The sequence below is a fragment of the Myxocyprinus asiaticus genome, chromosome 36 (assembly GCF_019703515.2).
Source record: "Myxocyprinus asiaticus isolate MX2 ecotype Aquarium Trade chromosome 36, UBuf_Myxa_2, whole genome shotgun sequence".
In the NCBI taxonomy this organism is placed as follows: Eukaryota; Metazoa; Chordata; class Actinopteri; order Cypriniformes; family Catostomidae; genus Myxocyprinus; species Myxocyprinus asiaticus.
Window position 1 is genome coordinate 5,491,868 of NC_059379.1, and position 14,492 is coordinate 5,506,359.

At 38.0% G+C, this 14,492-nt stretch overlaps 1 protein-coding gene across 1 annotated transcript; it reads right to left on the reverse strand.

The window, feature by feature from the left end:
- Window positions 1-5,323: 5,323 nt before the first annotated feature.
- Window positions 5,324-13,843, reverse strand: LOC127427330 (BCL2/adenovirus E1B 19 kDa protein-interacting protein 3-like). The gene is made up of 6 exons (XM_051674883.1): window positions 13,501-13,843; window positions 10,980-11,148; window positions 10,435-10,513; window positions 10,109-10,215; window positions 9,476-9,625; window positions 5,324-7,001 (listed from the first exon to the last, which is right to left on the reverse strand). The coding sequence occupies exons 1-6, from the start codon at window positions 13,541-13,543 to the stop codon at window positions 6,959-6,961; spliced, it is 591 nt and encodes a 196-aa protein (XP_051530843.1). The 5' UTR covers window positions 13,544-13,843; the 3' UTR covers window positions 5,324-6,958.
- Window positions 13,844-14,492: the final 649 nt, after the last annotated feature.

Consider the following 14,492-nt stretch of genomic DNA (forward strand, 5'->3'; position numbering starts at 1 on the left):
TCAATACTTAGTTGGGGCTCCTTTTGCCTGAATTACTGCAGCAATGCGGCGTGGCATGGAGTCGATCAGTCTGTGGCACTGCTCAGGTGTTATGAGAGCCCAGGTTGCTCTGATAGTGGCCTTCAGCTCTTCTGCATTGTTGGGTCTGGCATATCGCATCTTCCTCTTCACAATACCCCATAGATTTTCTATGGGGTTAAGGTCAGGCGAGTTTGCTGGCCAATTAAGAACAGGGATACCATGGTCCTTAAACCAGATACTGGTTGCTTTGGCACTGTGTGCAGGTGCCAAGTCCTGTTGGAAAATGAAATCTGCATCTCCATAAAGTTGGTCAGCAGCAGGAAGCATGAAGTGCTCTAAAACTTCCCGGTATACAGCTGCGTTGACCTTGGACCTCAGAAAACACAGTGGACCAACACCAGCAGATGACATGGCACCCCAAACCATCACTGACTGTGGAAACTTTACACTGGACCTCAAGCAACGTGGATTGTGTGCCTCTCCTCTCTTCCTCCAGACTCTGGGACCCTGATTTCCAAAGGAAATGCAAAATTTACTTTCATCAGAGAACATAACTTTGGACCACTCGGCAGCAGTCCAGTCCTTTTTGTCTTTAGCCCAGGCGAGACGCTTCAGACGCTGTCTGTTGTTCAAGAGTGGCTTGACACAAGGAATGCGACAGCTGAAACCCATGTCTTGCATACGTCTGTGCGTAGTGGTTCTTGAAGCACTGACTCCAGCTGCAGTCCACTCTTTGTGAATCTCCCCCACATTTTTGAATGGGTTTTGTTTCACAATCCTCTCCAGGGTGCGGTTATCCCTATTGCTTGTACACTTTTTTCTACCACATCTTTTCCTTCCTTTCGCCTCTCTATTAATGTGCTTGGACACAGAGCTCTGTGAACAGCCAGCCTCTTTTGCAATGACCTTTTGTGTCTTGCCCTCCTTGTGCAATGTGTCAGTGGTCGTCTTTTGGACAACTGTCAAGTCAGCAGTCTTCCCCATGATTGTGTAGCATACAGAACTAGACTGAGAGACCATTTAAAGGCCTTTGCAGGTGTTTTGAGTTAATTAGCTGATTAGAGTGTGGCACCAGGCGTCTTCAATATTGAACCTTTTCACAATATTCTAATTTTCTGAGATACTGAATTTGGGATTTTCCTTAGTTGTCAGTTATAATCATCAAAATTAAAAAAAATAAACATTTGAAATATATCAGTCTGTGTGTAATGAATGAATATAATATACAAGTTTCACCTTTTGAATGGAATTAGTGAAATAAATCAACTTTTTGATGATATTCTAATTATATGACCAGCACCTGTATATATGTGTGTGTGTGTGTGTGTGTGTATGTATATATATATATATATATATATATATATATATATATATATATATATACACACACACACACACACACACACACACACACACACAGTATATACACTCACCGTCCACTTTATAAGGTACACCTGTACATCTACTTATTCATGCGATGATCTAATCAGCCAATCGTGTGGCAGCAGTAGAATGTATAAAATCATGCAGATATGGGTCAGGAGCTTCAGTTAATGTTCACATCAACCATCAGAATGGGGAAAACGTTTTTCGCACCATTCTCTATGCACTCTAGAGACTGTTGTGCGTGAAAATCTCAGAAGAGATCTGCAGTTACAGAAATACTCAAACCAGCCCGTCTGGCACCAACAATCATGCCACGGTCTAAATCACTGAGATCACATTTTTCCCCATGATGTTGATGTGAACATCCTGACCCACATTTGCATTATTTTATACATTACACTGCTGCCACACGATTGGCTGATTAGATAATCGCATGAATAAGTAGATTTACAGGTGTACCTAATAAAGTGGCTGGTGAGTGTGTGTAGAAAAAAAATATATATATACAGTATGTATATATATATATATATATAAGGGATGAGCCAATAATTTTTTTGTGAAAATCAACATTATGCCAATTGAGCTTAAATTTGATTGAAAATGGAACATTCCTTTAAGTAATAAGCTAAATCAATCTGTAACATTAGGAATTCGATAACATGGAAGAATGGCAAATTGAACTGTAGATGGAATTCCTTTTTTAATCTGCCAGTTGGGAAGCGAATCTCTGTATTGTACTACTTGAATTTTTGGTTGCACTGTATGATGGAGGACATAGGCCAAAAGTGTCAGTATTGCCGTCATTTTCGCTTTAGATTCAGTTTTCATTTTGGTATTACAGTATTTTCTTTGTTTATTTTGTAAAGGGATTCTACCGCCTTAATTCTGTCTGTATGTCCTAATCATTTTCGCCCGGTAACCTTGAAGACTCTATGATCTCTTCGAAATCCTCATTCGCCAATGCAACACCCTTCAAAACCCTTACCTACAATCCTCCTCTCCATACATGCATTATTTTTATTTTAGCACTCCATTTGTCCGTTTATGTGCTGCTACGGTTCGTGCGACTTAGTATTTTGGACACTATTAGAGACATACGGTCAGTGATGACCGTCGTAAAACACTCAAAATACGTGTTGAGAACCTCTTAAAGCTATAGTTCACCCAAAAATTATTATTATTATTATTATTTTTTTTTTTTTACACATTTTGTTCCAAACCTGTATTACTTTTTTCCATGGACCCCAAACAGAGATATTCAGTCACCGTTCACTTTCAATGTATGTAAAATAAATAAATAATGCAAATGAACTGAATGGTGATTAAGGTTGTTCATGCCTAACATCTCACTTTGTGTTCCACTGAAGAAATAGTCAAAATAGCAATTTGGAACAACATGAGAGTAAATAATGAAAGGAGTTTCCTTTTGGGTTGAACTATACCTTTTAAGAAATTTTTTTTTTCTTCCAGTCAGTCATAGCGAAGCAAGAACCGTGTGCTGATTTTGAGATACTCCTTGTAGTGTCAATTCCTGTGCAAAAGAAAAGTTTGGATAAGAAATATTTGTCCAGAAAATTGATCTAAATGGATTTATCTTGCATCAGGACATGGTTTAAAGAAACTGGTGACAGTTTGTGATGCTGAATATTGACCTGCACCACCAAACTGATGTGAAAATGACAAACGTAACTTAATGATTGAAAACTAAAAGTTGTTGTAAAGCTGATTGTGACTCTTTAAATCTAGGAACTGATAGGTCAAATAAATCATCTCACAGACCTTGTTCCTTGTTAAATGATGATGATGCTAACATTGTGAAAGTGTACACATGTTTGATTATTTTTGACCAAAGTTAAATAAAATTTTAATTGTGTTTATCTGAATCAACATGCTGCCAAACACTTATTTAAATGATATTAAATAGCCAGCCTTTTTTGGAACTAGCTTGCTGCGAAGTATATACTGTTTCCAATGTAGTGTTAAATCAGTAGTATAGTGTGTGTGTGTGTGTGTGTGTGTGTGTGTGTGTGTGTGTGTGTGTGTGATATATATATATATCTCAGTACTGTGCAAAAGTCTTAGGCACATAAGATGTTTCACAAAAGCATTTGTCTTAAGATGGTTATTTATATCTTCAGCTTTAGTGTGTCAATAGGAAATATAAATGTTAGACTCCCAAACATTACTTTTGCAAATAGAAAAGATTAGAATAGAAGAACAGGGAGCCCTGCAACAGATGTCATGGCCCCCACAAAGCCCCCCACTAAACATCGTGTCAGTCTGGGATTACATAAAGAGACAGAAGCAATTGAGACAGACTAAATAGATAGAAGAACTGTGGTGAATTCTCCAAGAAGCTTTGAACATTCTATCTGCCAACAACCAAGAAAAACTGTGTCCAGGTGTACCTAGGAGAATTGTGCTGTTTTAAAGGCAAAGGTGGTCACACCGAATATTGATTTAGCTTTTTATGTTTACTGGACTTTGTATGACATTAAGTGATAAATGAAAAGTATTTATGGCATTATTTTTGAAGAAATAATCACTATGCAACATTTTTCACAAGTGCCTAAAACTTTTGCATATATATATATATATATATATATATATATATACACAGACACACACACACACTGGTGGCCAAAAGTTTGTAATAATGTACAGATTTTGTTCTTATGGAAAGAAATTGGCACTTTTACTCACCAAAGTGACATTCAACTGATCACAATGTATAGTCAGGACATTAATAATGTGAAAAATTGCTGTTACAATTTGAAAAAAATGTTCAGAACTTCTTAAACTACTTCAAAGTGTTCAATGAAGCTGTCAGCTGAGGACATGTGAGGTGTCTATTTCTCAAACTAGAGACTCTGATGTACTTATCCTCTTGTTGAGTTGTACATCTGACCTTCCACATCTCTTTCTGTCCTTGTTAGAGCCAGTTGTCATTTGTCTTTGAAGACTGTAGTGTACACCTTTGTATGAAATCTTCAGATTTTTGGCAATTTCAAGCATTGTATAGCCTTCATTCCTCAAAACAATGATTGACAGATGAGTTTCTAGAGAAAGCTGTTTCTTTTTTGCCATTTTTGACCTAATATTGACCTTAAGACATGCCAGTCTATTGCATACTGTGGCAACTCAAAAACAAACACAAAGACAATGTTCAGCTTCATTTAATGAACCAAATAGTTTTCAACTGTGTTTGATATAATGGCAAGTGATTTTCTAGAACCAAATAATCAATTTAGCATGATTACTCAAGGATAAGGTGTTGGAGTGATGGCTGCTGGAAATGGGACTGTCTAGATTTGATCAAAAATGACTTTTTTCAAATATTGATGGTGCTGTTTGTTTACATCAATAATGTCCTGACGATACTTTGTGATCAGTTGAATGCCACTTTGGTGAATTAAAGTACCAATTTCCTTCCGAAACAGCAAAATCTGTACATTATTCCAAACTTTTGGCCACCAGTGTGTGTGCGCATATACACTACCGTTCAATTGTTTAGGGTCACTTACTCATTCTTTATTTATTTTTTTTATTTTCACATTTTAGAATAATAGTAAAGTCATTGCAACTATGGAATAATAGAAATGGAAATATGGGAATTATGTTGTGACTAAAAATAATCCAAAATAAATAAAAACTTATATTTTAGCATCTTCAAAGTGGCCACACTTTGCCTAGATTTTGAAGAATATTGAGCATATATGTTGCAATTAAAATTAACCAAGGTAATAACTGGTGTAAAAGTTATGTTCATACTTTGTTCATTTTAACTAATGTTGTTAACTAATGCTAAATACAACCTTATTGTGAAGTGTTACCATATTTAACAAAGTCCCCTTTAATATCACTTCAAATGAATACATTTTTGATTAACAGGCATTTACAGAATCCAAGACAACCATTACAGTTGGCAAACATTTATTTCTGTTGATTCCCTCTGTTTAGAAAGAAACCACTTTGAAATGAACACATACACTGAATGTGATTTTTAAAGACTACAAAACATGCACAAATTTACATAGAATTTCCCTTATACTCCCTGCCTGATTCATGAACTGTTTAAGGCGATCTTTGGGCTGGAAGCCTGATCGTTCAGATACATGATTTCTGAGTGCAAACTTAAACAACATTGGTAAATACACATCTCACTTCATCTTGAAATATTTTATATCTTATTTTATATTTTGTAAATGAAATATTTCATACCTTATTTGTAATCTCACTTGAGATTCAGTTGAGGTGAGCTGATATGGGAAATATTGGCTTGTATTTTTTTTTTTAAAGTGCAAAAATAAATTTGCTGTTGACAGACTGTTGTATATACTGTATCATACTGAATACTGCCAGATTCCCAAAGCAAATGTTCAGTTTGGTGTTCAAAGCGTTATAAATGCAGAAACAACCTCAAGGCACAAAGAAATGTTGCCTTGAAAAGATTTTATCAAATGTTGAGATTTAGTATAAAGTTTGATATGTTCCCTGTTTTGATATGGGCTAGAAAGTTGAAAAACTCTTCCTAATTCACAATCTAAGGCTTTGTTCAGACATGCAGCAAAAATCTGATTTTTTCCTTGGCCATATCTGACTCTAATCTGTTTAGTTGTTTGTAAGCCAAAAAAAAAAAATGCTTGATTTTCAGTTTTTACAAACCTGATTTAAGGCATATCCTTATGTGGTTTTAAATCAGATATTTTTTTTTATTTTTTTTTTTATGCATCTCAGTCTAAATCACGCATATGTAACATCACAAAAATTGTGCAATACTGACTCTAACTGCCTGAATACACATATTTTCACTCACTCTTTCATCATACAGCAAACTACTGTGACATTCATTATGTAGTGAATGAGTGAACAAAATTGTATTTGGTCGTTTGTCTGTCGTGAGCAGAGGAAACATTTTTTAGTTTTCTGTCCTCTCTTTCCAGTCTCTTGGCATTAGTACTTAAAGCAACTGACGTAGATACACTGGATATTGACTACATCGTCAGAAGAAAAAAAACAAGGATCTGATTTGAACACTTACACAATGACAGTGTGAACAGTCAGTCCTTCAGTTCGGATTCAAAAAAACTAATTGGATTTATGTGCAGTGTGAACAAAGCTTAAATTTCAGGTAGCACATCAATGGAGTTCTCTTTCCATTCAACACTTCCGGAATTCTCTCTCGTCCTGCATTCCCCTTTTTATGATCCACTCAATATGCTTAGTAGTCTTGGTACAAGAAAATGCAAAATGATGAGGATGCAGCACATCTAATTATCTGCCTATGAGCCTAACATTATCTTCCCCTGCAGTGACGGCGCTGTAATGAACTGGCATCATAATGGGCCACAGAGGAACAATGGGAAAGGCCAGTGGAATACACAAGGGGAAAGCGAGGCAGAGCAACCCACAGCCAGGGAGAGGTCAAGTGTCATGTGACCTTGCCCTATCTGCATCTGCACAAGCACTGATTCAAGACAAAGCAGCTGAGATGGTGAATGTGTGGATATGAGATTTATCTTGTTTTTTTTTTTTTTCTTTTCCTGTTCCCTTAAAAGGTGCCAGAGGTAGTTAAACGCCTTCCAATGTACACCCTAAAAAGTAAGAGAAAAGGGTGTTTTTTAGAAAAGACTGTAATGGATCAATTGTATTTAACATGTATAACAAATAGTAACATATATTTCTGTGAATTTTAGTATAAATACATCTTGAAAATAACTCTTAAATCTGAACATATACAGTGGCCCGAAATAGTATTTGGAAACTTAAGCCATCCTTAACAATGTAATCATTAGATAAAGTATCAAATGAAGTGGTATTTATTTTAAAAGAAAGATGTTTTCCCAATAATTCACAAAAATAAGTTTAGGTGGTTTTAAAATTAGGGCTGTGAATCCAGCCTGGTCTCATGAAATTTACATGAACATTGCAATGTTTTTTTCAAAACTTCGTTACACATTTGGCTGCAGTTTCAAAGTGAAATGTCCAACGGAGGGCGCCAAAACTGAGTGAAATGAGGTTGTAATCTGACGAGGCCGATATGCGTTGGTGCTTTTTTAAGGCGTAGCCCCTTTAATAAAGGCTTTTAATATTGAAATTATATTGATGTGGATTTATGTTTCCACAATTTTTTTTCATATAATAATTCAGATAATTAAAATATACATTATTATGGCAGACAAGTAAAGCATTGATTAGGCAAAACAAAAAGTTGCATTAAAATGCAATATACAGTATTGTTTATTTTTGTATAATTGTACAAGCCTTCATTTGTCTACAGTCCACAGCAATCAATTTTGCATTTGAATTTGTCAGTCTGTCCGAGGCTTTTCTAAGCATGCGTGTATATAAATGCTAAACCAATGTCCTGACACTCTGTGGTCATTAAAAATCCCAGGACACTTCTCAAAAAGATTAGGGGTGTAACCTCGGTGTCCTGGCCAAATTCCCCCAATTGGCCATTATCAGTTATGGCCTCCTAATAATCCCCATCCATTAACTGGCTCTATAACTCAACTCTCTCCTCTCCACCAATAGCTGGTGTGTGGTGAGCGTACTGGCGCACTATGGCTGCCGTCGCATCATCCAGGTGGATGCTGCACACTGGTGGTGATTGAGGAGAGTCCCAAGTTCACTGTGTAAAGTGCTTTGAGTGTAGTGTAAGAAAAGCGCTATATAAAGGTAACGTTCATTCATTCCATGCTTCAGACGGACACTTTTGGAGCATCTCACTTTGGAAGCATGCCATCATAAACAGCATTTTTAGGACGATGTGTTGAGTTAAACGTAGTTTAAAACTTAGAAAAACATCTTGCGACCCCTGCATTCATAGTTACGCTTCGTCCAACTGGGATTGAACACAAGAACTTTCTACAAACTGTGAGTTTTATTCACTTTCACACAAATCATGACTACAATGGCTGATTATCACTTCAAATACTTATTTGTCGCTCTATTACTCACACTGCTATGTTATGATATCGAAAAAAATTTCTATAAAGAATGACATTTTAATGCTTGTATTATAGACTTGCCTACATTTACACAGTTTGTATTACAATGTGATTAGTTTGTGCGGTAGCACACCTGATAAGAGAGTTGGACTTTGGACTCTGAAGTATGCGGATCGAGCCAAGTCAATTATGCAAGCTGACACGTGAGATGAAAGTGTTATAGAAGCACAAAAAATTACATGTTTGCTTCAGAAAATTTGCTTGTTTTTTGGACACTATCGGTTAGGTTTAGGTGTTGGTTAAGGGTAAGGTAAGGATGTGCTAGAAGATGTAATTGCTGGTAAACAACAGGAGACGAAGGTAAAAACATCAACAATGGATGTGCACGTCACGAGCACATCGAAGTATACTTTAGGATTTAGTGTCTGGGTACAGTCAAATGCGAGCCTCTCAAAGTATACTCCACAAGACTGTGCGCATACACAAATGGTTGGCGCATACGCACTATGACTGTACGAGACACCGGACTATTTCTCTTCAGGAGTTTAGACCCATAAAGATGTCTTTATATTCCTTCAGACATGAGTTATACAATTGCAGATGTCCCCACACACGCGCTTTTGACGTGCACATCCATTGCTGATGTTTTTATCTTCGTCTTCTGTTGTTTACCAGCGATTTTATTTTCTTCTAGCACATCTTTGTGACAACAATGGCTCAAATATCAGTGCTGTCATCTTGTGGACCCACTAATAAGTGCAAATAATTCCAGGTGCACGCGTTCAAAAACACACGGTTAGAATAAAAGGGGCTGTGCGCGTTCAGTGCTCGAGCACAATGCTGATGATGAGATTTGCGTCACGCTTCCTGTCTGCAGACGCTCCGCGTTCTTGTCTGGCCGAAGTACACTTTGGGCTTAAATATGGTTTGGATCCCTCCTTCACTTTAAATCCATGGGATTTTAAGTTTGATTGTTTAGAGAAGTAATGTTACACCTCACATCAAACTGGCAGAATGATTTAAGGAATCGTTCATGTATCATTCTGTAGCACAAATGTATGGGACAAGTTACGTGCTGAAGTTTGTAAGGTTAGGGATTTGATCAAATTACTCACCCAAGACCCACAGCAAGGATGTGTGAAAGGACCAGAGAGGGCAGGAAAACTTTGAGGAATTCTGCAGAGAAGATCCCTCCCTTCTTCATCATACTGGTGTTCCTTATGCTGAGGGTGCTGGAGCGCTTCGGGTGCCTCAGCAAAAACTCCCTGCAAAGACATTTACTCTGTCAGATACTTGAGCGTAACACCCAACATCATGATGTATTTGTACATTAAGACGATTTATTTATTTTTTTGGATTTTTCCCCTTTTTTCTCCCAATTTGGAATGCCCAATTCCCAATGCAGTCCTCAGTAGGAGGCCTCTGCATCTGAGACCATCAACCCGTGCATTTTATCACGTGGCTTGAGTGTATTGCCATGGAGATATAGCGCGTGTGGAGGCTCAACTCACCACGCGCCCCACCAAGAATGAACCACATTATAGTGACCATGAGGAGTTTACCCCATGTGACTCTACCCTTCCTAGCAACTGGGCCAATTTGGTTGCTTAGGAGACCTGGTTGGAGTCACTCAGCACACCCTGGGATTCAAACTAGTGAGCTAGCGAACTCCAGGGGTGGTAGCCAGCATATTTTACCACTGAGCTACCAGGCCCCCCATTAAGACGATTTTAAAAAGTTTCAGATACTTGGGCGGCAGGTTTTCGGGTCTACTTGACCAATCCCAGATCCAGTCTGCGTTTTTCTTCATCAGAATCTCAACTTCTTTCCTCCGCTCTAGATAGTCTTCCTCTGACTAAAACCAAACCACAACAAAACAATAAGAATCAGAACAGATCATTTCTTGTGTTGTATTATTATTATTTTATCCTTTAGTCTGTAAATAGCCACCATGAAAGGTCTGATAATCCTGGTTACAGCAATTCTTCATGACAAACTCAACAGTTTAGATACTGCACAAGTAAAACAAAGTTAGTTATGTCATAGTAAGGTAAAAGCTGCTAATCATATACACCTGTGAGCTGTTTTTTTCTCCAGAGCTGTGGATCTCTGAGCCCCTGCGCAGATGCAAAGGAGTCTGAGATCTTGGAGGACTGGTGAATAAAATGAAACAACATTTATTATAGTCGTACCATGTACCAATTTAAAGGAATAGTTCACCCAAAAATATAAATTGTCATTATTTTCTCATCCCCATGTTGTACCAGACCCATATGCTGTTATTTCGTTCCATGGAACACAAAAGGAGAATTTTTGAAAAGATTCAGACATCACTTTTCCATATCAATGACACACACAAAAATGACAAAGTATCACAGAATAACAGCATGTAGGCTTGGAACGACATACTGTAATGGTGAGAAAATTACATAATTTTCATTGTTGGGTGAACTATTCCTTTAACATCTTTCTGCAAGTTGCAGTACCTTGCCAGGATTAACACACCATGGCCGTATTTAATTGATTTCAATTCACATTCTAAACATAAGCAATACATTCAGTACTGTATATAAATCATACACAATAGCATATGATTGATTAAAAACTGGTCATCCTGACCTGTCACATGGTAAGCTTCCCCTCGAGCTGCTCCTGCCTGACTCGTGCTGAGCATCCAGCAGCATTTTCTCCAGATCTCCGCCTGGAGCGGTACTACCAGACTGTTCCTCTGCAGCTCCTTTAGGCGTGTTGCTGCCTCCATTATTAAAATGCAGCTCCACCCACGAACCTGCAGGCAAAAGCAAAATAATGTAAGGGAATAAGATACTAACCTTTCTTACTGTAGTTCTTTCAGTACTATGTTGAATGGAGGTTTAACAATTACAGTCTAACTGCTTGTTTTTGGAGACCATTGGTGTTTTTTTTTTTTTTTTTTTTTTTTGTTTTTTGCTAACACTTTACTGTAAGGTTCTATACTTTAACCTTAGTTAATGCATAAGATATCGAGAACTAACAATGAACAATCTTTTTTTTTTTTTTTTTTCAGCATTTAGCTATCTTGGTTTTTATTCATTAAATATACTAAGGTTCATTGTTTGTTCATGTTAGTTGATAATGCATTACCTATTGTTAATGTTAACGTATGCAAATTTTAATGAAAAGAATGTATTAGTCTACAGTATGTAGAAATTAATATTAACCAAGACTAATACATGCTGTAAAGGTATTATTCATTGTTCAAATGGTCCTCAGTGGTTATAACTCTGGATGTGCAGACAGGTGGAGGGACGGACGGACGGATAGATAGATAAATTCCTAAAACTCTTTCAATTAGGAATATATACTGTATATACACCAATCAGCCACAACATTAAAACTACCTGCCTAATATTGTGTAGGTGCCCCTCGTGCCGCCAAAACAGCACCATTCTTCTCACCACAATTGTACAGAGCGGTTATCTGAGTTACCGTAGGCTTTGTCAGTTCGAACCAGTCTGTCCATTCTCTGTTGACCTCTCTCATCAACAAGGCATTTCCGTCCACAGAACTGCCACTCACTGGATGTTTTTAGTTTTTGGCACCATTCGGAGGAAATTCTAGAGACTGTTGTGTGTGAAATTCCCAGGAGATAAACAGTTACAGAAATACTCGAACCAGCCCATCTGGCACCAACAATCATCCATGTGATTACCTAATCAGCCAATCGTGTGGCAGCAGTGCAGTGCATAAAATCATGCAGATATGGGTCAGGAGCTTCAGTTAATGTTCACATCAACCATCAGAATGGGGGAAAAAATTGATGTCAGTGATTTGGAGCATGGCATGATTGTTGGTGCCAGATGGGCTGGTTCGAGTATTTCTGTAACTGTTGATCTCCTGGGATTTTCACACACAACAGTCTCTAGAATGTCCTCCGAATAGTGCCAAAAACAAAAAAACATCCAGTGAGTGGCAGTTCTGTGGACAGAAATGCCTTGTTGATGAGAGAGGTCAACAGAGAATGGCCAGACTGGTTTGAACTGACAAAGTCTATGGTAACTCAGATAACCGCTCTGTACAATTGTGGTGAGAAGAATGGCGCTGTTTTGGCGGCACAAGGGGGACCTACACAATATTAGGCAGGTGGTTTTAATGTTGTGGCTGATCGGTGTGTGTGTGTGTGCGCGTGTGTGTGTGTGTGTGTGTGTATATATATATATATATATATATATCATTAATATCAATGCTTGGGTGTGTGAAGTTTAATAAGAATCCACGTCTGTACCAGTACTGCAAGAAAAACATGTCATAACATGTTATGAATAGTTTATTAGTGTAAATGTTATTATCATGACATTAAAACTGGGTTAGGCATGATAGAGCGAAAATAATGTCGAGATCAACCGCGGGTATGCCAGTACTTAAGACTCGACCAGCAACCCAGAGGGGAACAAAAAAAACAGAGCTCTATAAAGAGCTCATGAACGCTCACATTGCGTCCCGAACGTCAGGCCATTTTTTCCCGTTCATCCTCCAATGAAATTAGGCCTGTGTAGCCCCCACCTCCTTTCTCAAGGGAGTGCGGACGTGCTTGCGTTTTTTTGTTTGTTTGTTTGTTTGTTTGTTTGTTTACGTCTGCCTTGTGGCGCTCACATCAAAGGGAATTCAAATTTGAAAGAAAAATTCGACAGCGCCTCGATAAAACACTCATTGTATCCATAAAATACGTATGAAAACGATTTCCTCCTTCATACACAGTATATGCGCTTCCATTTTTATTATCGCAGCACATTCGTCATACCTGTGTTTTTACATTCACATGCTTCTTTTTGACACATTTCATGCCCGTGATTTTGAATAGCCATTTGATAATGATTTCATTTTAGGTGAAAGTGGAATTTGAAGCATAGGGCTTGACAATTATCCCTAATTTAGGATCTGTCTGCCTATTAATAATATGCACAACTCAGATACACTGTAGTAATATTTTGTATTGAGTACTTGAAGTTTTAGGTTTAAAAAAAACACATGCTGTAAAATTGAAATTTGAATTTATACAATGTTATTATTTTAAATTCAGTGAATCGGGTTGTGTGGGAAAATACATGCATGAAAGCCCACGTTAGCTCTTGTTGTCTATACAAACATTACAGCAACATACCCTGAATGTTTTCTTCGGGTACACTTTGTGTCTCGCTCGACATTTCACGTGCCGTTCATAGACTCATCAAACCGCAGAAGATGATTCACTTCCGTATAAATCCTTTAAATGGATTCGATATTATATAAAAATGCTCGACACAGCCAAACCTTTCCAGAGGCATAAGTTGTTTCACGTCCGAAATGAAGTTTCGTGGTTTCGAAAGAGAACTGCTCGTCTATAAATTCTGGATGTCCCCCAGCCTGTGGATGCATGTGACAGAATTGGATCGGGATCTTACTTCCACGAATTCACACAGCAGCTGGTGACGCAACATGCCCAAGTCCTATAGATGTAAATATAGGGCAGACAGAAGAATGACAACAAAACTGCACACTGGCACACGGATGCCAGATTGTGCAAACGCTCCCCTATGTTGTTGCCAGATTGCTGTCAAAAACTCCTCCAGGTTTTTCCACCCCATCTTTGAATGTGTGCCAGTCAAGGGGTTAGTTTTAGGGTGTGTTCCCACTTGTAGTTCGGTTCTCTTGGTCCGGACCAAAAAAGAAAATGATACATTTAGTCCTGGTTCGCCTAGCGTTCCCACTGGCATTTTTAACACCGAACCTAAAGATACAAAACAAAAGGCATCAGGAAAAATTCACAACCTGATTGGACAGCTTTTATGATGTATATATTTTGTGACGGCACTTGCCGAACATCCAAAACAATTATGGCTGCTGGGCGAAATGCACTCGTTAGATTTATATATGTATATATGGTGGTATTTTTACCAGCTGAGAACAAACGAAGAGCTAATAAAATGTGTAAAGGAGTCAAAACAGCACTAGGAATTCCTCCGTTGCACACACAAACGAAGATATGCTGCAAGGACAGCTGACGGCGGTTCTGACACCTGTACCGAACTGTAATGGGCAACATAGCTCCTTTGATGAGAAGAACCTGGTATGCTTGAGGTCAGTATTAGGCAAATTACTTCCTGTTTTTGGTCT